This window comes from Zosterops lateralis (genome assembly GCF_965231275.1).
Source record: "Zosterops lateralis genome assembly, chromosome: 1".
Lineage (NCBI taxonomy): Eukaryota > Metazoa > Chordata > Aves > Passeriformes > Zosteropidae > Zosterops > Zosterops lateralis.
This window is the reverse complement of record NC_139762.1, coordinates 26,758,322-26,779,280: the sequence shown is the minus strand read 5'-3', so window position 1 is coordinate 26,779,280 and position 20,959 is coordinate 26,758,322. Positions and strand designations below refer to the sequence as shown.

At 40.6% G+C, this 20,959-nt stretch overlaps 1 protein-coding gene across 2 annotated transcripts; it reads right to left on the bottom strand.

The window, feature by feature from the left end:
* Window positions 1-6,252: 6,252 nt before the first annotated feature.
* C1GALT1 (core 1 synthase, glycoprotein-N-acetylgalactosamine 3-beta-galactosyltransferase 1) lies at window positions 6,253-20,600 on the bottom strand. 2 transcript variants are annotated; one of them, XM_083869835.1, is made up of 4 exons: window positions 20,524-20,600; window positions 14,202-14,441; window positions 11,848-12,515; window positions 6,253-10,642 (listed from the first exon to the last, which is right to left on the bottom strand). In XM_083869835.1, the coding sequence occupies exons 2-4, from the start codon at window positions 14,422-14,424 to the stop codon at window positions 10,433-10,435; spliced, it is 1,101 nt and encodes a 366-aa protein (XP_083725961.1). In that variant the 5' UTR covers window positions 14,425-14,441; window positions 20,524-20,600; the 3' UTR covers window positions 6,253-10,432. The 2 variants fall into 2 exon arrangements, with proteins under 2 accessions (XP_083725961.1, XP_083725960.1); XM_083869834.1 differs by lacking the exon at window positions 20,524-20,600 and adding an exon at window positions 20,021-20,144.
* Window positions 20,601-20,959: the final 359 nt, after the last annotated feature.

Here is a 20,959-nt window from a genome sequence, read left to right as displayed (position 1 = left end):
CAGAGCTCAAGAAGTGTTTGGACAATGCCCTCAGGCACTTGGTGTGACTCTTGGGGCTGGTTCTGCGCAGGATCAGGAGTTGGACTTTGAACTTTGTGGATCCCTGCCAACTCAGGATATTCTATGAATCCACAATCTCCCCCTCCTCTCAGGCACTCTGCTTGACAGCTGGTTACCACAGGGTAGCATTTGTTTGGACATTTCCTTCTGTGGATCTCAACATACAGTTTTTTGATACTGGGTGTGTTTCTTTAACTGTGCTTTCTTTAACCAGCTTGCTTCCTGCTCTAATACTGAGCAGATGTATATGTGAAACAGCAGTGAAATGCTAAATATCAGCATAATGCTGAACTGAACATCAAGAGAAAGTGTTTCCTGCCTTGTTGCATTTATTTCCCGTTTTTTATGCATGTGCTTTTTAAGAATTACAAGTAATTCGTAAGCACTGGGCTTAAGTTATGCACAGGTGCTACAAGCAGCACAGGCCCCACTTAATTACTTCCAAGAAAGAAAAAACATTTTGGATCCTGTTCTCACATTGTCTATAATCATTTTAATAGCAGGTACCTCCTGGCTGTCAGATTAGAGGCTTTTGTTACAGAAAAAGGAATGGAGCCAATACCTGGGTTAACTAAGGAAATGCAAGCTCATCATTCAGCAAGCAATGGGCATGGTGATTGAACAGGGACAGAGAAAGAGACCTTTAGACCCATAAACCCCAGTGTGCATTAATCAGGACACAACATTGGAAGGAGAGCAAACTCATCTTGTAGTTAGTCATGCAATCCAACAGAACAATTCTTTTCCCACATGATGGAAATGGCAAGACACAGAAGATAAGTTTAACCACCCTTCTATAATGTGGGACTATGAAGAAATGCTTTGTGTAGTGCTACTCAGAATGATAAGCAGAACTTTCACAATACCACTGTTCCTGTGGAAGGAAAGGGAGAACCCGAAGACTCATAAAGGGCGAGATGGGCACAATCCAGCACTGCCGATGGTCAGGCAGGGGCTCTGTGGGCTGCAGAAGGGAGCTGAATGCAGAAAAAGCAGCAGGGAGTAACAACACAATGGGGACATGGGGAAGAGCTGAAGGAGGTGCAAAACATGTGCAAAGCTGACCAGACATTTTTAGGATTGTAGGATAATTCAGGTAGGAAAAGACCACAGAAATCATCCAGTCCGTTCAGGATTCCCTTTCAAAGGAGTCAACTACAAGGTCAGGTTGCATTACTCAAGCTTCTATACTCCTGCATACAAGCAAATATCCTAGGGAAGTGAGTCTCATCCTCAAACCTGACCCTCTTGAACAGTCCAAAGCTCCTGAGGGCAGTCAGGGTGACAGGTCAGGCAGGTATTAAATACAGAATGTGCTGACTGGCAGCAGGAACCAAGAAGCACCGCAGCTGTACAGAAAACCCACTGTGAAGGTGTTCCCTTGATGACGTGCTCCTGCTGAAACATTTTGGAGTTCAACCACCCAGGCACATTACAGAAGTGTAAAATCAAAAGGGATTGTCTTCTCTTCGGTCATTTTACAATCTCTCCACTACTGACTGCTTCCTAGCATGGGATATGAGCATCCCTCATGCCAGCGTTTTCTTACTTTATACTCATCCTGGAAACAATACTCCTACATACACAGTTATATATATAAAGTCAAAGGACTAGGTGGTCCAGCTGAACGTGTGTAATTAACCTTTGTTTAACTGCAAAAGCCATAGGAAACCTGCTAAACCTGCTAGTTTTTGGTTCATTTCTATGTTGCAACAGCTTTCTCAGTCTCTCCTGGGCCCAGACATCCAGCCCACAAATATGTGAGGCTAATAGGACTCAGCAAATTTTTTCCAACCATGATTTCATGTTTTGGTTTTTTCCATAATGTGAAACATTTGTAATAGTTTCCTCATTTTGCCCTGATGTGAGGAATAAATTTCCTAGATGCTATATGTAAGAGAAACTCATGCTCCTTCCACTTATTTTAGGTTCACAAGGAGTGAAACTTCAGGGTGGCAGCTCACCACCAGTACCTATGGATCTTTTAGAAAGCTTTTGCTTTGATAATATGTGTAAAGTCTACAACGCTGACTCACGAAATGAAACAAATAAGGAAAAAATAATTCAGCAACACTGAAACTGTTTACTGCAAAGATGAGATCAAACGAGAGAGCCACCACACATCTGTAAGGCTCTGGTTCCAAGTTGCTATTGCTGACACTGGACTGGCATAACTGGAAATTTTGTGTGATTACAATAGTTTTAGATGAAACAATCAAGGCTCTGTGAATCTAACTTATTCTCCTGGAGAAAGTACTACTAGTTGTACAATTACTAATGAGACTGAAATGCTACTTTTGTACAGTTTAAGAACAAGAAGGTAGAGCTGAGGCATGAGAGTACGAATACAGTACAAATTAGTGAATATTCAGGTCTACATTTGACAAGACAACTTCTATGTTTGATAAGACATTTTCTGCATTTAGAAATCATGAAGCTTATCCAAAAAGGGGACATGTCCAGTGCCTTTTGGGAAATATTTCCTTGAATGAGTCTGAACAAGATATAAGAAATGTAGCTTTGGAAGCTAGCAAAGAAAAAGTGCATAGAGCCCAAGCTTGCTGACAGGGAAATAGTTTAAAAGCAGGATGCTGTTGATTAGAATGACAAATGATGTTTTAATCTGGGTAAACAGATACCGCCTATTCTCTGAAAAGAAAACTCTGAGTAACATTGAACAGGAATAGGAACAAAGGCTTCATTGTCCCCAAGGAAGCATTGCCAGCTTCTGAACAGCAGTTTGCTTTTTTAAATTATGTTTGAAAATTTGGTTTAGACATGATTACCCTACCTGTCCTTGAAACACTAACCATATTTCAAATATGATTTCAACAGAGCCTACAGTGGAATATGTGAAACCTGCTGTTTTCAACGGTAAATGGTCAAATGCCGGTGAAGCACTGTGCAGGGAAGAATTTCAGACCCTCAGGTGTGATTTTCATTTGATTTAGGATTAATCCCTGCAGAATGCTCATCTGGATTATAAATCTAGGAAGAATATTGTTGGAGTCCAGGACATCCCCTTGGATGACCTGAGACCTGGGAAAGAGAATTTGAGCCCTGGACAGGGGGGTGTAGAACCGGTCCAGGGGGGTTGGAAACCTTAGCACAGAGCCCAGGAAGACACTGAGTTTGATCTTAGCCCATGGGAAAAACTTCCAGCATTAGGAGAGGAATTGCAAATCACCAGGAAGTGAAAATAGTAGTATAACACAGTAGAACATACAAAATTCAGTAGTTTTAAGATTCTTAGAATAGAGGTAAATGGGGGACAAGATGGTGGAATTTGGGTGGTACCTCGTGTCCCTCTCCTTCTTCCTCGTCCTCCATCTTCTGGGGTGGTGATGAAATAAGATAGTTAGAGTGGATTGGGTCAAAGCAGAAGTGACCCTCTTAGTGTAAGCACTAGGCATTGGTGTGAAATAGTAAATATCCTATACGTAATTATCTGTATAAATGTAAGGTGACGTCCCATCGGTGGGCAGTCGCCTCGTGTCCCAGCCGCTGTCCGGACCTCGGCTGGGAGCGGAGAAAAACTTTGTGATATCAAATAATAAACAACTCGAGAAACCAGAAAGCAAGGCCTTGAAGACTCCGCTTCTTTGTACCAACGGGACTCGGGGCTTTTAGAGGGCCAAGGACTTTAAACAACTTGAATCTCGGGTGAGAAAACCAACCCGAGAAATATAGGCTGTAGTTTACAGCCACATCCTCCACTTAGAAATAGTCAGAGAACAGACATTTAACAGTACTCCCACATTTAGAGTAACAAGATTGAATAAAATGTTCATTTAAAAAAATAATTAGAGACATATCTATTTGTTTTGATTTCTGCCAAGTACTCACTTGGCCTTAAGTTAACATTTATGTTATATCTTATGCTCTCCATCTCCAGGGGCAGGAAGCAGGAAGGCAGCACTTAATAGCACAACATTTGAGTGATTCCCAGTTGAGAACTCATGTGGGACAGTGGGGGAAAAAAAAATCCAAGAAAAATCAAGTCCGAGGTTTTAAAAGTGCAGGGTATTAATGCACATTAATTCCTAAGTCTTTTTTATCAGTTCTTTGACTGAGGAGTAAGAGTCAAAACCTTGACTCCCTGAGACCATGCAGGATCCAGCTCTGTTGGGGAACACTGAAAGCACAGGGTAGAACTGTAAGTAGCAGCACTAGAAGGCTGATATGGTTCTTTAGGTGATTGAAGCTATTGACAAAGCTCCTTTCCTTGCAGACACTTAGAATTTTATCCTAGGAGGGAAAAGGAATGAGAAGGTGCTGAGAAGCTGTTGAAAGCCAGGTTAGAAATTCAAAGAAGCAAACCAGCCCTTTTGCCTTCAAGATGCCAGAGTAATGGGTTCAAATACATCAGTTTGGTGTTGTACAACTGAAGAACAGTACTGCAAACTCACATACCTACTCAAGTAAAGCAGAGTTTAAATGAAATAATGATTAATCCTCCCTGCAACATTCTTTTCACTAACCAGTGACAAGAACATCTTTACAGTTGGTTATTTTGGGGTTTTCTGGCATTTTAAGTCTTGAAGGACTATATTCCAGAAAGCTGGGGAAAAAAATTAAGACCTCAGGCTACATTTCTGAATTAAATAACCACTTTCCCTTTAAAAATGCCAAATATCACCCTAACCTAGAAATGAGATCCCACCATTCATCTGTTTTCCCAAGTCTCTGTTAAATTTCTTTACATGTGGAATAATGAAAATGTTCACTGCTGAGCCCAGATTTTCTCACTTACTCCTCATATTGTCAGAAAAAGCTCCTCACCACCAAATTTCAGGAACCCATGGAAGGGTTTCATTAAGGTGAAACATTGCCAGAAAAGAAGAAAGGCTGCTAAACATTCAGGAGGAAGAGCTGAAATGAGCAGTACAGAGGCTTATCTTCCCTGCAGCTTAGAACAAACTTAGCAGTTCCTGGGTGTAAAATGTTTACTTACTTTTTAGTTGGCTGTAGTGCACAGGGAAGAGCTCTAGGAAAATTCCCTTGAGCCAGTGAAGCTTTCTGAGAACTGGCAATGAGAGTTTACCGTCATTTATAGACATTTCACTGTGCCTACAACTTCTGGTAATCAAATGGGTGAGTCTGTGATATATTTAAAAAAAAACCCAAAAAAACCCCAACCCCCCCCAACCCCAACCCCCCTCCCCCCCAAAAAACCCCAACCAAAACAAACAGCCAAAAAAAAAAACCCCAAAACAAAACAAACAAACAAAACCCCAAGAAACCCAAAACCCCCCACAAAAAGCAAGCAAAGCAAACCCACACTTACAAAACAGTTTTTCTGCAGAGTAGCAGCTGTAGCTTTTGCTTTGCTCCAGCACTTGCACTGCCCTGCAATGTGCCAATTGTAGTCTGATCCTGACAATTTGAAAGTTACAGCAGCACCACCACATAAAAGCATAACCTTCACCTGCAACTTGAGAGGAGCTTTTATGGTCTGTTCAATTGGCTCTTGTTCCCTTACATATCCCAGCTTTTGAGCGCAGTTAAACTGTTTGTCACCCGTTTCCTACACTTTGAAATGAAACAGTTAATTAATCCAGGTTAATAGTATTAGCAGGGTCTATTACAGTACTTAAGGTAATGACACACAGCTGTACTGTGCTTGTGCCAACACCTTGTCCAACAACCAGAGTTCCAGATGTAGACACCTCCCAGCTGCCTAAGTGTCAGCACTTTTACTGCTGAATGCTGTTCTACACAAACATTCAGCTTAGAAAGCATAACTTTTAAATCCTAACAAGTCTTTTTATTCAGAAGTACAAAGTTCAGTGAAAGAATAAATCCTTTTTTTTTTAAAGTGGTCAATTTTGGACAGTTTTGCTTTATTTTTAAGGTATCAGTTGGAGTCAGTTCACTCAGGAATTTGTAATGATGCAGAGACACCGAAGAATCAGGACAATGCAGAAACAGCTGCTTGCTTATGTGAATCTGGTACCAGCACTTACTCATTTTACACTTTAAAAATCTACTATCTTTGTTTTCTGGGTAGCTTGGTATTTTGTTAATAGCATAAATATAGAACTACAGAATCATGACATACAAAAAAAGCTTTTGGAATTTCCTGTACCCACCCTAGAGAAAAAGTAAGAACATTTTTATTAGACTAAACTGTGCTGCTATGCAACACCACTAGCATGCAGGAGGGATAAATGAAGACAGACATGAACTGTGTATGAGATAACTTATTTTATTTATTCAATTCTCAACTTAATTTTGATGCTAAAAATTGGTCAAAGGCACTTCAAAGAAGGTATTTAAGAAACAAATCCTTATGGTGACCATTCCTGACACATCACCAACTTTTATCTGCCATGAGGAACACAACTACCTATAATTGCAAAGTGAAACATTCACAGGTTTTAAGTGGAGCATACTGTCCAGCAGCAATATTCAATTCTTTTAGACTATTAATAACATTTGCGGAGTATTTTAAATACAATATGGTAAAACAAAGCAAATTACACTTTTGGAGTTCCACAGAAGATTTTTTGACAGAAAAAGGACAAAACTGCCTTTCCCAGTGGTCCTGTATTGAGGGGTCTATTTTTATCTGTGCGTGCACTATCAGCATCAGTAGCAGGTACAGCAGAGAAATAACCCAGACTTTTCTGTCATACAAAGACAAAACACCCTGCTCAGATAACAAAGCATTTATAAGAGGTGTATCAGCTACTCACTGAAATTTATACTTCTGCAAGCACAACAGAACAAATGGCAACAGCTGAAGAAAAAGTGATTTTTAATATACACCCCCACAAAAGCAAAACAAAGAAAGTGTCCTTAAAAACAAAAGTACTGTGAAAAGAGCTTCCACAAAATGGGAGATGGTATAAACATCACCAGTGTGTAACCTCTTAAATAACACAAATACAGACTGCAAAAATGAATTGGGAGTGAAAGAAGATTAAAAGTGGTCTATTTCTGCAAACAAGAATTAATACCCTCCTCCAATTAAGTCCAGTGATCAGAAAGTAACTTCTTGCCACTCTCAATCTTTCTGATGTGAAAGCACTTAATACAAGGTTAAAATGTTACACTGTCACACATGGGGACATTCCCACATCCACTGCCTAGTAATTTCAAGAAAATACTTCAAAAATTTTAGATGGATAATTTAAATCACTATGGTGCCAATGAAAGCTTTTAGGTTTTATAGAATTAAGAAACCAAACCACAGAGCAATAATCTGCCTGGCCTAAGTAAGCCCATGTTGCTGTGCTTCAGGAAGTCTCTCCGTCTGAAATACAGTCTCCTTGGGCTGCAAAATTTCTCAAACTCAATAAATACTTTCTCAAAGCACAAAGACCTGAGAGTGAAATAGCAGAGTACTAATATTAGTGTAATACTGTATGTGAAAATTATACTAACCGTTCACATTCCAACCTTGTCCACTGAGGCTTCTGAAGGCAGTGAGATAGAAACCAATTATTCCAGAGGTATCAGGTCATAGTTATGGCAATACAATTCAACAGAGAACAACAGGTCTCTGTTATAATCACAGAATGTAAAACCTGATACTTTTCTAGCTTGTCTGGAAAAAAAAATCTTTGCAGTGCTGTTATAAAGGCAAAAGAAATAGATTCAGAGGCCTATGCACAAGGACACTTTAAAACAAAGAATGGACATTTGAAGAAAAGGCTACTTATTTCTCTGGACAGGCCAACCATTTATCACAAGGTAGTATGTCCTTAGCCTTATTCCCTTCAGAAAGGGAACTTGCTCCTTCGCTTTTCCAGTCTCTCTGAGGTCCTGCACATTTTGTGGAAAGGGATATTCCTGCCCTGCTCTGCTAAACCCACAAGCCTCAGCTGGGCAGCAGATAAGAACTAGAACTGCTGCTGGGAAAGGGCTTCATCCTGAGTTCAGCACTGGTTGCTTTACCTTGTTACCCCAGCAAACAACCTGTGTGGAGCTCAAACATCCTGCTTCCTCCTGTCCACCTGAGACTTATGTTGGATGAAACTAGAAAGCCAGAGACAGGATAGCCAGGACAGTAAGGAACATGAAGAGGAAATGATTTTGCTTCACAGGACAGCACAGGGCAAACATACGACACAAATCTGCAGAGAATATGCAGGATTAGTTCTCCCTGTTGTGGTAGAAAATCTTTAAATCCCCATGGATGAACTGAAGAAAGCAGAAATAAAGGAACCGTACAGATCTTCTACATGGGCTGAATTTACAAAGAGATTAGGTTGAGATCACAATTTCATTTTATAACTTCCTTAATTATTCCTGAATATTTTAGCTGCTTGTTTGAACAATTGGAGTTATCAATTCTATATAGATTTCACAATATGATTGGTTTATACTGCATGTGGGATAAACATTTAGCTCACAGAAGGAAGCACCTTTCAAGATGTTAACATCCACTGTCCTCTGGACAAGCATCCCTCTGACTACAGCAAACTGGAGACCTTTTCCTTTCTTAAACCAATGCAGTTACAATGTTCTACTTTAGACAATTAAGGTAAAATAAAGCTCGTGTCCCTATCAGTACTTCAGAAGCAGTGCTGTTTATAAAGATCAACAGATTTAACCCAGCAGGAACTTTTCAACAATACTTGATAGATGAACTCAGCCTACATTCAGGCAGAGAAGATGTATGCAGCATTTGAACATCATGAGCTATTTTAGTAATTACCACCATGCTACAGAGCAATGGTCAGAAAGAAAGCTATGACTTTATATGACTTTACTGTTGAACAACAGAAAGAACTCCAATCTGCACTAGAACGATCTTTGGAAAAAAAATAAATTCCAGTACCTTATGGTAACATCATCTTCCAGGAACATCCTGAAGTACCAGCAGTAGTAAATAAGGCTGTCTGCTACCACTATATGCCCTTTTCAAAACAATGACTGGAGGTAATTAGGTTATGTCCAAATTCATCAATATGATGAATGTGAAAAATAACAAAAAGATGAAGAAACTCTTGTTCAAGTGTGGAATAAAAACACTACATGTCACACTTAATCCCATTCCCCATACTGCTATTCACTCAATCTGAAAAGGAGAAAAGCAGAAAGTTTTATATTACCTCTATAAAACATACATTTGGCCTCTGAAAAAAAATCAGTAATTAAAACATCTATTTTGTCCCACCCAAAAAAGTGTTTCCAGTTAAAAGGCAGAGATACTTATGAAGTAGTGGAGAAAATTAATGCACTTTGAAAGATTCCTGCATTCAGGCTTGCTTACCTGAATAACTACGTACTTCAGCTCCAAAAACAATGAAAAAAGGGTCATTTAACACCTTGTACTGAAAAAGGTAACAAGACGCAGACACAGAAATTTTTTTTTAAGTGGAAGAAAAAAATGTTCAGAAACATGAAATTAAGTACTTCAACCAAATAAATTGGCTTTGGTGCAGTTTTAAAATAGAACATTACTATATCTGAAAATTTTAACCTCTAGTGAAAATTAAAATGGAAACAAATTATTTATAATCGCAGCTGAAACCAAGTTGTTACAGTATTGTTACATTATTCTTCCTTGTTTATGTGGCAGGTGGGATGGACGACAGACTTCTATTTTCAAAAGCATCTACCTTATGCTGAGAAATGCTAAGACAAATGGTTCTATCCATTTAACCAAAAGGATAAGTTAATAAAAGGGGAGAAAAAAAAACCCAGAGGCAAATATGTAAGCAGCCTGCATCACCTCAGCAATTTAAACAGTAACCATTTCTGAGTTTCTCTCCAGAAGAGTATTCCCCCCCAAAAACTTCATATTGTTTTGCACAACAGATTTTAAAACTTCATAGTAATTCATAGCAGTGAATTTTGTTTCTGAAACAATTCAGATTAATCATGTGGGTGAAATTCTGCCACTCTTGTATTAAGGCAAAGCAGATTGGAGACTCTAATTTTGTGTCTCTGCCTTACTTTTAGGGCAAGGTACACAAAGTAACTTCAAGATGTTGAAAGTACTTCACAAAGCCATTGTGAAGAGTTTGACTGGGCAGCATCCAATTTCTAATATTAGAACTGACTTAATGGAAAGGAAATAGAGGAGAACAGAAAAAGGAACAGAAATACGGTATGGTCATCAGGTGAACCCGTCCACTATGGTTTTTGTACAAAGTCTTCCAGATATTACTGTACCAGACAAACCTCCAATTTCACAGCTTTAGGGCCCCAAATCTTCTTAAGCAGGGCTGCAAGGTCACACTATCCCAAGCAGTCAGAGCAGCACCACTCTGTTGTACACAGGGTGACAAGAAGTGCTGCCAACTTGATTTTTGAAATAAGAATCCCCAGGAGTAATTTCAGTCCACAAGCTTCATGCACAAGTTTGAGGAGACTCTTACTCATTGTACCGGCTTCTTTTGCTTTTTTCAAAGTCCAACTAGCTCTCAGAAATTTTTTGCTTTATCTTTTGATTATCCTCCAGTGCTTCATTTTTGCTCTGCTCTTCTGGATTCTTTGACAAATCAGGATTGTATCTATACAAATACCCATATGGACGAAGATGATAAATCAAATATTCCAAATGATACATAGTCACAGAGTCAACATAGTGGAACGAAACAGCTAGATCAGAGCAGCATCCAGGCCCCTGAAACACAAAACAAAGCAAAACAATCAGCAAGAATTGCAAAGCATGTCCTGGATTAAAGATCCAGGGAGAATTCAAAGAAATACTTGATTTAATGGTAAGAAATTCACTACCATCAGTCATACATATACTTCAAAAGTTAATGTTAGGCAAGCAAAATGTACCAGACAAATCTGCCAAGGCATCTTTCCAAAATAAAGCTGACAAAGTCTTCTGCTTCTGTGATCAAGCCAGTGAAAAACTAGCTACCCTCATTAATGTCAGAGGTTTTCTGCTTTTCCACACTTAATTTTTGATGGTGGTGTTTAAACAGTATCAAGAAGCAGCAAGCAGGCCTAAATGACTTACATTTATATATGAAACAATACATGCCTGTTACTTATGTCAGCATCCAGACAGAATGTATAAGCAAATTGTGTGTGCACCTGCACCTGTGTGTTGACATATACAGTTTGGCAGTATTGTCAGTATCTAACGTGCGACTGATAGAAAGTAGTAACAAGTAATTGCAGAATTTTGTTTTAAATGTCTGGATTTCATTGTCATTATTAAGAGCTATAGGATTGTTGTTAACACATTTGTCACAACTTATATTTTATAGCTCAAATTTGAGAACCTTTTTCTGGAGCATAGTTTTGGGGTTTCTTTTTTCAGCAGCTTTGATTGCAGAGCTACTAATATTTCAAATCCAACTGGAACAAAGATTAAATATTTAAAGCCCCAAAGAGAACAATTGTTATGCAACTGTTGTTCTTTCAATACTTACTCAGTTTCATCAATATAGCTTGATTTTAGATACCAGATGAAAAAGTCTCCATCCAAGCAGAGGTATGACAGGACAGCATCACACAGAGGCAATTTCCATTATGAATTGGCTACAGATGGAGCTGTCCACAGCTCAGCCACCCATGCACTGCAGCCTTAGCTAAAGCTGCTGCCTCCTGACAGACTAAATACAGTATCATACAGCTGGTTTAAGCTTCAGAGATGCTTTAGCTGCTGAATACAAGTATAAAAATAGATTGCTGCTTTACAATGAAAAAAATCTACTGAAGAACTAGACTCTTTTATTCAGCTTTAATATGTAAAAAAATTCCAAATCCTGTTCTTGAATTCCTCCACCTAATGCTAATTCACACATCACATGCTCATGCACATCATAAGATGCACTTGACAAAATGGATACCAAGTTCCTCGGGACTTACCTCTACAGCAGGATAGTAATTGTAATTCCAGTACCAGAATGTTTTTGGTAGGTACCCTCTGATTAAGTGATGCTCTGGAACAAAGGGATGAAAGGTTTCTCTACCACTTGTATCTCTAGAATCTCCTGCTTCCACATTGAGGATCTCCATGCATTTTCCTAGTGCCAGATCTTCAATAGAGGAACTGTGAGTGCATTTGTTAGTTTTAAATGCAGCAACAAATCTCTTCAAAGCTTCTTTGCTCAGAACATACCCTGCTCCTCCACTCATGTAGCCCTGCTTCACATAAGGCTTAAACCTTCTTCCAAAGTATATTGGTTGTTCAGGACTGTATTTTGAAAGGAGCCATCTCAAATTGTCCAATATAACATATGTATCATCGTCTGCTTTCATAAACCAATCAGCATCATCAAAATAATGGTCATGTACATATTGAAAAGCTTTAATAGTCTTCCAGTACAGTTGGTCCCTGCCTTCTTTGGTTTCTAGGCCCACAGTTGGGAAGTCTTTATTTTCCTCAGAGCTCATAAAAAGTACTTTGTTACAGCGTTGGGCCCAAGTGGCCTTAACATGCCTGGCTTTCTTTTCCAGGTTTTGAGGTCCAGTCATGACCCAACACAGTATTTTCACCTTGTGATACAGTCCTTCTGCAATATTTTTATCCTCATCTAAAAAAAGAGGGAAGTTGTAAAACCATATTAGACCATATTGCCAAACAAACTAACAGCAACCTCCCCCCTCCTCAGATATTCTGTTTCTAAATCAGAAAAGACCTGCAGAGAGAGAAGAGGCTTTTGCTTCCAAATGTACCAGTTAATAAACTCCATGCTAGATTCTGGAAGGAAACAAACAAGACTCTCAAAGATTAAAATTCCTAAAGCTATTTCAATTTCACAAGATAAAGGAGAGTATAGGAGTCCTATCTAAATGGGTTTCTGTTCAGGGAAGTGTGGCTTTAGCAAACCTTGATTTGTACATAAAAACTGCTCAGAGCCAACCTCTTTATGGTCCTGGAAGACTAATAAAAATTTAAAAACAGAGTATTTTTGCCATTCATAATGAATATAACTAAATCATTACAACACAGAAAGGCAAAAAAAGCTAAGCTTTTTTCTATAAAAGCTGAGCTTATAAAAGCTAGTATATTCTTTTATATATTTTCATGTTAACTAACAAAACCTAATGAATATTTCTAAAACAGCAAAATATGTTTTAAGAATAAAGCCAATGGTAAACCAGAAATAATTTAACAGATTAAGTAATTTAGGATACTATGTAACTACTATTATTGTTGATAACATGTTTTTATTTCCAGCAATCCAGCAAAATAAACACAGTTATCTGAGGTGAGAAACAATGTTTTTTAAACTACCAAAGTATTCATTGCTCTCAAAGAAACATTTTCACTTGATACATACAGAATGATTCTAACTCATGTAAAAGAATGTTTCATGGACAATGAAATCTGTATAACTGGTACTAAAATATTCTTGCTTACACTTTATGCAACTAGAGATTAGATTTCCCTGTTACAATGTTCTACAATTACATATGAAACACTCTCACACTCATCTTACAAAGTTTGAAGTTTAAATATGTATAAACAACAAATTACTTCAGCAAATGCATTGCAGTGCAATGTTTCTCATCCAAGCTGTCCCTACTCAAACACTCTCTGTATTTGGGATTTTGAATGAACTCATTTAATGAAATATATCAACTGTAAAAGTATTCCTGAAGTATCTGAAGTATCTTCTCTGGAAAAATAAAAATAATCAGAGTGCAAGAGAATTTCTCTGGCTTTGACTGCAAACAGCAATCTGCAACTGGACTGCTGCATAATCAGCTTGGCAAATCATACCCACAGTGACTCTCTTTGCCCCTCCTGTTCCAATTCTGTGTTTTACTAATTGTACAAAAAAAGCAATTTCTTTGAAATTTTATTTTAGTTTTATCTTAGAGGCTAGATCAAAAGTTAGATGTCCAAAATTAGTTTCTTAAGGCTAAAAAGCAATCCAGCTACATCTACAATGCTAGCAAAGATATCTGCTTGGCAAAACTGCCATTTGGTGTCAATAATTCATTTGAGAAGCTCCTGCTCCAAACGAGTCTGGATATAGAAGTTGGACAAACAGCTGGACTCTAAGGAAAAAAAATCACTACTGTAATAAAAATGTAAACAAAGAAAACTATCATTCAGTAGTCCTTAGGAGAAAAAAGTTATTTAGATGTAACCTGAACATGGGGAAAATGAATGAAAATGATTCATATAAATACTTGGCAGTGAAGAAGCAATGTTTTGCAATACATGAAAAGGGAGGACATTTGCTAATCAGCCAGGTGTAACAAAATACCTTTATGCTGTCCAGCATCTGCATTGAAATTCATTTGTCCTTGCAGCTGATTGTTGTCAGTATCTGCTGAGTGTTGAGCATGTGGATCATTGTGAAGAACATGAGGCTGGATCTTGACCTGTTCTTCTAGTACAATGCTAAACAGAAGATAGCAGACGAAAAATCCTATTGCTGAGCCAAAAGTGAAGGTTAGAAGGTTCATCAAGGACTTAGAAGAGGCCATCTCCTGAAGGTGAGACACTGCCAAAAACAAACGAAAAATACATTAACATAGAAATCAAATCCAAAACTACAGGAGAAAATCAAGGACTAAATCTCTGAAAGCAGAGAATGCAGTTCTAGCTAAGTTTCAGCTCCCTTAGGCTTGCAGGGAAACTTAAGTACAAGAGCAATGCAAATATCAATATAAAATTGTACATCCATTGATAGTGGCTGTACATAAAAAACCCTATTAATTATATTTATACAACATTTAAACAAGAATGTATACATTGAAGTGAAGTAGCCTTATAAAACTATAATATTCATAAACTTTTTTATTCTCTTCAGCCTACAAAACTGCACTTTAAAATGCAATACTTAAGTCTTTTATGAAGCTAAAAGATGATGATCAGTGGCAACCTACAGGTCAAGATACAACATGGTTACAAGATGTTCTTAAAACTCCAACCAAATGTATATTACAGGAATTCTTAGCATATGTCAATCACAAGCAGATTTGGAAGAGTTATAAAAGCAAATCTACTCCCAAAGCAGGGCAGTTGTCCTTACACTTTTAGGAATTACTGAGGATTGACTTTCAGAAGAAAGAGTAAGACAACATCTGAATTTTCATATAGAAACACTCATTTTTCAAAGGAAGAGAAGAAAGTACATCAGCCTTGAAGCCTCTTCTACACTTCAAAAATTTTGTATTTCAGTAATAAAAACACCCCTTCCTATCAGCCACACCCTTGCTCCTCAAAAACTAAAGGACTTGGCTGACCATTTTTATTAAACCAAATCAGCAGCTATGCCTGCATAAAGGGATTTTTTTTAATGCATCAAAAATGTGTGTGAATTTTAATTTATTAAACGCTTGAAAACCAATTTCAGGTTGTTGAGGGTTTTTCATCTTAGGAAAGAGTTGAGCTATTTTCTAATAACTCATGACTAAACTACAAAAACATTGACTATTAAATACACACTGAATTCAAGCCAGAGCCTTACAAACAAGTCAATGATGTTCCCCTCCATTAGGATCATTATTAATGACAGTGGGCAGAAGCCAATTTAGTTCATGAGGGAGCCCAAAAAAGAAAATTATGGACTGCACAGAGCGTCGATGAAAACCATCGATCAGAGAAGAGCTGCAGCCACCAAAACAAGTCATTTATCCTGCACCCCTCCTCTCGCTGCCTGGGAAGTGTATTGGAAACAGGCTGTCCCCAGCAAGCTGCATGCAACACATCCCAATTCCAGCTTTCTGTCTGTTCTGCTGCTTCCCTGAAGGGAAAGCAAAGGATGAACCCATGTGTGCATGTTGTTAGGTTGGCACTTTCAAAAATCCACCAGATTTACTGTACACATGCAGATCAAGGCCATTTAAGAGTGAAGCAGCTCTCACATGTGGTAATGCTTTTCTTTCCACACTGCTAGAAAAAGGGAAGAAAATTGAAAACATAACTTGAAGCACAAAATAAAAATCAAGAATTGTACAAGGCATATAAAATTTAAATGATTATAACTGTGGTTGATAAGGAGCTGTAGTTCTTTAGTATGAACAAGCACATTATAAAATTTTTTAATTGCATATTGTCTTCCCTCAGTTCACTACTACATCTTGGTAGAGACAAGTGATTACCTTTAGACATCACATCACAAAGTAAAAAACTGACTGTATTATCATTTATGACCCAGGCCTTGAAAAAAATTACTTGGTTTCCAGCTTTATTTCTAATGCCTTTTTACACCACTAAATTGAGAAGAAAACATGGGTATTCTGATCAGGTGCCAAAAAAAAAAAAAAAGAAAAAAAAAAAAAAGAAAAATTCCCAAAATCTTAATCAAAAAGCCCATGCATGAAAACAGCCTATGACAATGCAAAGGATCTGCTGTGCTAAGATTATTTTTTTGGTTTTGCTTTCCCCATTATCACCACAAAGCCTCCTCAAAATGTGCAATACCCATAGGGAGATGGCCAAATTAAAGCAATGCCTTCTTTTAGTATATTCAAAGTGGGGAAATATACAAACCCATGCATGCCCACAGTGTAGCTAGAAGAAAAGGTCTCCCCTGATCTACTTTTCAATATTAGGTGTCTCTCTGCCATACAGTTTCAGTTATCTGCTCTAACAGCTGTCAAAATTACTCTTGCTTGGAGAGAAAAGAATGAAAAGAGCTTGAAAATAATTGCTGCTCATTTAACTATGAAATTATATACAACTGAATTCTATTTTAAAAAATGAAACATGCTAGAAATGCTGAAAAATGAAAAAAGTGCATTCCTCACATTGGAAATCAGAAGCTGATTTGGCAGTACTTCACACACAAAGAGGATTTCTCAGGTAGTAGCTGTACTTCATATTTGAAGCAAAATGCCTCTAGTTACAGATTTCAATCTAAAATAATCTGCTTATCATTCTATCAATTTTATACCAACAGAAGGGGTCACTAGAAACATGTGTGGGTGTATATCCACATGTTTGTAAACTCCAACAGTAACAGGATAGAAATTTTCATTTTTTAACGATATCTTGATATTTCACATTGAGTCTTTTAACTTGACAGCAAAAATAACTGAATACTACAGCATTACACTAGAAGAAACAGAAAATGCCTAAAAGGAAGGTCAGTTGTCAGATGATAAACATCCCCACTCCTTGCTGATATTTTTTTTTCTACACACAGATTTATTCAGGGGGAAGACATGCAAAACATTTAAGGCTGAGGCTTTGAGCAACCTGATCTAATCAAAGTTGTCCCTGCTCATAGCAGGGGGTTGGACTTCAAAAGAGGTTGGATGATCTTTAAAGATCCCTTCCAACTCAAATAACTTTGTCATGCTACGAGTCTATTCAGAGAAGGAAAAGGTAAGTACAAAACCTCCCAGGTCACTAAAACATCCCCACTTTTATTCACATCTTTATTTTTACTTTTTGAGTTAAAAACATACTATTAAAAAAAAATCTACAATAAAAGGCTAGGTTTGAATTTAATTTATGCTTCACTGCTCTATCATGGAAGCTTAAACAAATACAGATATTTAGATATTCATGTAGATAGCCCTATTCACATCAATCAAACCAACAAATGTTTTCAATTTCTATCACAACATAAAAGTCATTGAAGATTTGGTTCTAAAATTAAGTTTAATGAGTCAACAATATCTACATCTTCAAGCTTACAGAAAAACTAATTTTCCTGTGTTAAGGGCTGCTGGACCTGGCAGCCCACTGACGACAAGGCTGCTGCAACTCCACGTGCCCAGATCCAGCCAGGCTGAGGATGTATTCCCACAGCAGTGCATGCAAAGATGCACATACACGTGCCTGACCATACAGATCAGCACAGACAGAAACAAGTGTTCATGCAGACACAAACATGGCCTGGCTTTATGCTGCTCCTCCCCATAGCTGCCAAGGTCAGCTACTTGGAGGACAAAGGTCTGCTACTGGGGAATATACACACAGCGTGGATCAATCTGTAACTGGTCTCAGACCCTCGACCTGTTCAGGAACCAACCCTGAATCCTCAGACTCCCCAGAGCCCTGCTCTGTTGTCAAACTGATGACCCTCTGATCTCACTAGTACCTGTCCCACACTTAGAGCTGCCTCAAAGCCTGGCTGCCGAGCCTCTTAATCCTCCTCACTGGCTAACCCTGTGTGATACTCACAAGCAACCACACACTGGATCCTTGCCAAGACTGTACTCACACAGTCCACTCTCCCCAGTTATGGGCACTGCAGACACACAAGCCTCTCAGTCCCCTCTCCAGCTGCTGGAAGTTTAGGCCCTCACTCACTCCAGTCCCTCCAGGCACAGAGGTCCCTACAACTTACTGTGCATCTCCAGTCGTTGGCACTCAGTGTGCACACAGGAATAGGACACAGACTCCTCTCACCCAGCAAACAGTTAGAAAGGCAGCTTAATGAGAAAAGAAGACAGGCTGTGGCAATCTGCCCCAGGACACAGTCAAACAGACAGACCAGCCACTTGTCTCTAACTGACCAAGTCCTTTATCTCATCCTTTTCTTTTCCCATACTTGTTCCTCCTCAAACCACCTTCCTTTAGTCCCTCCCAGGAGCACCCCCTAATTTTGTACAGTCACAAGACACTTTTCCATCCCATATGACCCATATTTTCTAGGCAGTTAGCTCCCTCAACCTTGTGGGCTATTCCAGACAGCCCTCCTGGGGACTTCTCTTGCCGCATGTCACACCTGGGCAATGGGACTGGTGCCCTCCCAGTGACAGAACCAGGGGCTGACTCCTCTGATGAGACTGTGCATCCTGCTGGTGAGCCTGTAAAGCCCCTTTTGGGAGGGGGCTTGGAACACAAGCCCTGTGAGGAACGACTGAGGGAGCTGGGGTTGTTTGGCCTGGAGAAAAGGAGACTCAGGGGTGACCTTATCACTCTCTACAGCTTCCTGAGAAGTGGCTGTGGTCAGGTGGGTCAGTCTCTTTCTCCAGGCAGCAACTGACAGAACAAGAGGACACAGTCTCAAGCTGAGCCAAGGGAAATATAGGTTGGATATTCGGAAAAAATTTTTTTACAGAAACAGTGATTATGTACTGGAATGGTCTGCCTGGGGAGATGGTGGAGTCACTGTCCCTGGATGTGTTTAATAAAAGACTGGATGTGGCACTTGGTGCCATGGTTTAGTTGAGGTGTTAGGGCTGGGTTGGACTCAATGATCTTGAAGGTCTCTTCCAACCTAGTGATTCTCTGTGTGATTCTCTGTGTGAACATGTTCATCTAAATTACTGCTCTCATCCTCCTGTTCCAATAAGGGCTTTAAGGTCACTTCCACAAGCCAATGGAAATTTAGGGAAAAACCATGCAATATGAATATACGGCAAGAGTTTGGCCCCACTGCCTAAAGAAAACAACCCAATCACTTTTAAAATTAATGTTTTTACACAAACTCAGGCAAACTTGGACCATGTACAGAGACACATTAAACCAAATTACAAGCAAACAAACCGAAATATCCCAACCTCAAAACAACATAACAACAACAACAAAAAAACCACCAAAAAACCCCTGCAACCATCAAATCTGGGATTTTGAAATTTACAGAATGCAGAACATAGCTCTAATTTTAAACATGTTTATCCCACTATCATTCCATAGTCACTTTATGATTTGATTAAGTTAAACCCACATACAGAGCTGAATCTTTCTTGTATCCCCTACTTAGGAATCAAGGGGGGAGCTCTGAGGGCCCATGATGAAACAATGTAAATGTCCTTTGAGAGCCGCATCATTAGCAATGAAATTGATCTCTACCACCATGTCCTGAACAGTCAAGCAACACATCAGAATTACTTGACCAGAATGTAGAAAAACGCAGTTAGCTGTGCAAACAGGCCTTCTGCTCCTTAAGTCATATTTATTGCTAGTTGCTCTGTATATTTATATGCTTCTGAAATGCAGCTACAGGCACAAGTTGTGCATATATGCACATTTGCTAATTTTGTCTGCATCTAGGATTTCTGTGAGCTTCTGCAGCTTCCTATCGACAAAGCACAGATCGTATCGTTCCACTTTAAATATCTAATGTTGTAAGCATTTCCTTCAAAATAATTCCTGCTTATTCTACCAGAAAATACAAACCATCGAAGGAAAGTACTTCAGTATAGGCCAACAACTGCACTGAAACGAGACGTGTAACAATCCACAGCACCGGCGAGCTGGAAGGAGGATGTGGCTCCTCCTTCCTCATTCCCAAAGCTGACACCTCGTTCGGCAACAAGTGCCGTGCCCGGAGCGCGGCTCGCAGCCCTCCCGCGGCCGCCGCCCGCCCAGGAAGCGCCGCTGCGGAGCGGGAGCGGCGATTCCCGGCTCCCTGCTCCCTCCGCCGGGCTCCCGGGACTCGCGCTGTTCCAAGGAGACCCCCGCCCCGGAGCTTCTCCTTCCCCAGGGCGCAGCCGGGCACCTGCGGTCCCTGCAGCCGCGGGCGCCCTTCTCGCTGCCGGGGAGACGCGCAGCGCCCCGGCCGCCCCCTCCCGCCCGGTCCCGGCGTAGAGGAGGCAGCACCCTGGGCGCCTTCCCGGCCTCGCCCCGCGGGCGGGACGCTGCCCCCCAGGCCCGGCCCCCCCTCACCCCTCACCCCTCACCTCTCGGGCCGGCGGGCCCGGAGCGCGCTCAGCCGCGCGACAGCGCGCGGGCCCCCGCTGTCCGCGCGCAGGGCAGGCCCCGGCCCCGGCCCCCGCGGGCCCCGCCGCCCCGCGCCGCCGCCGGCCCCATCGCGCGCCCGCCCCGCGCCGAGCCGAGCCCCGCCCCGGGGCGGGTCGGGAGCCGCACGGCCCCGCCCCCGCCCGCTCATTGGCCGGCCGCCGGGCCGGGGGCGGGGCTCTCCCGGCACGCGCGGGGTTAACCCTGTTCCCGCCGCGGCGGCGGCTCCGCCGCGTGGCAGCGCGTGCGCCCGCTGCGCTCCCGGCGCGGGAGAAGCGCGGCGCTCCCGCCCCGTCCCGTCCCGTCCCGTCCCGTCCCGCCCCATGCCCCCTGCGCGGCGCCGTCACGGGAACCCGCCCCTCCCTCCCCATCCGCTGG

Coding starts and splice junctions, on each gene's coding strand:
- C1GALT1 (XM_083869834.1), bottom strand. CDS start 20,129: ATGAGGAAGGAGGAGCCACATCCTCCTTCCAGCTCGCCGGTGCTGTGG. Junction 14,442..20,020: donor TGAAGTACTTTCCTTCGATG/GTTTGTATTTTC, acceptor TGTTTTTGGCAG/TGTCTCACCTTCAGGAGATG. Junction 10,643..11,847: donor ATTACTATCCTGCTGTAGAG/GTAAGTCCCGAG, acceptor TTTGTGTTTCAG/GGGCCTGGATGCTGCTCTGA.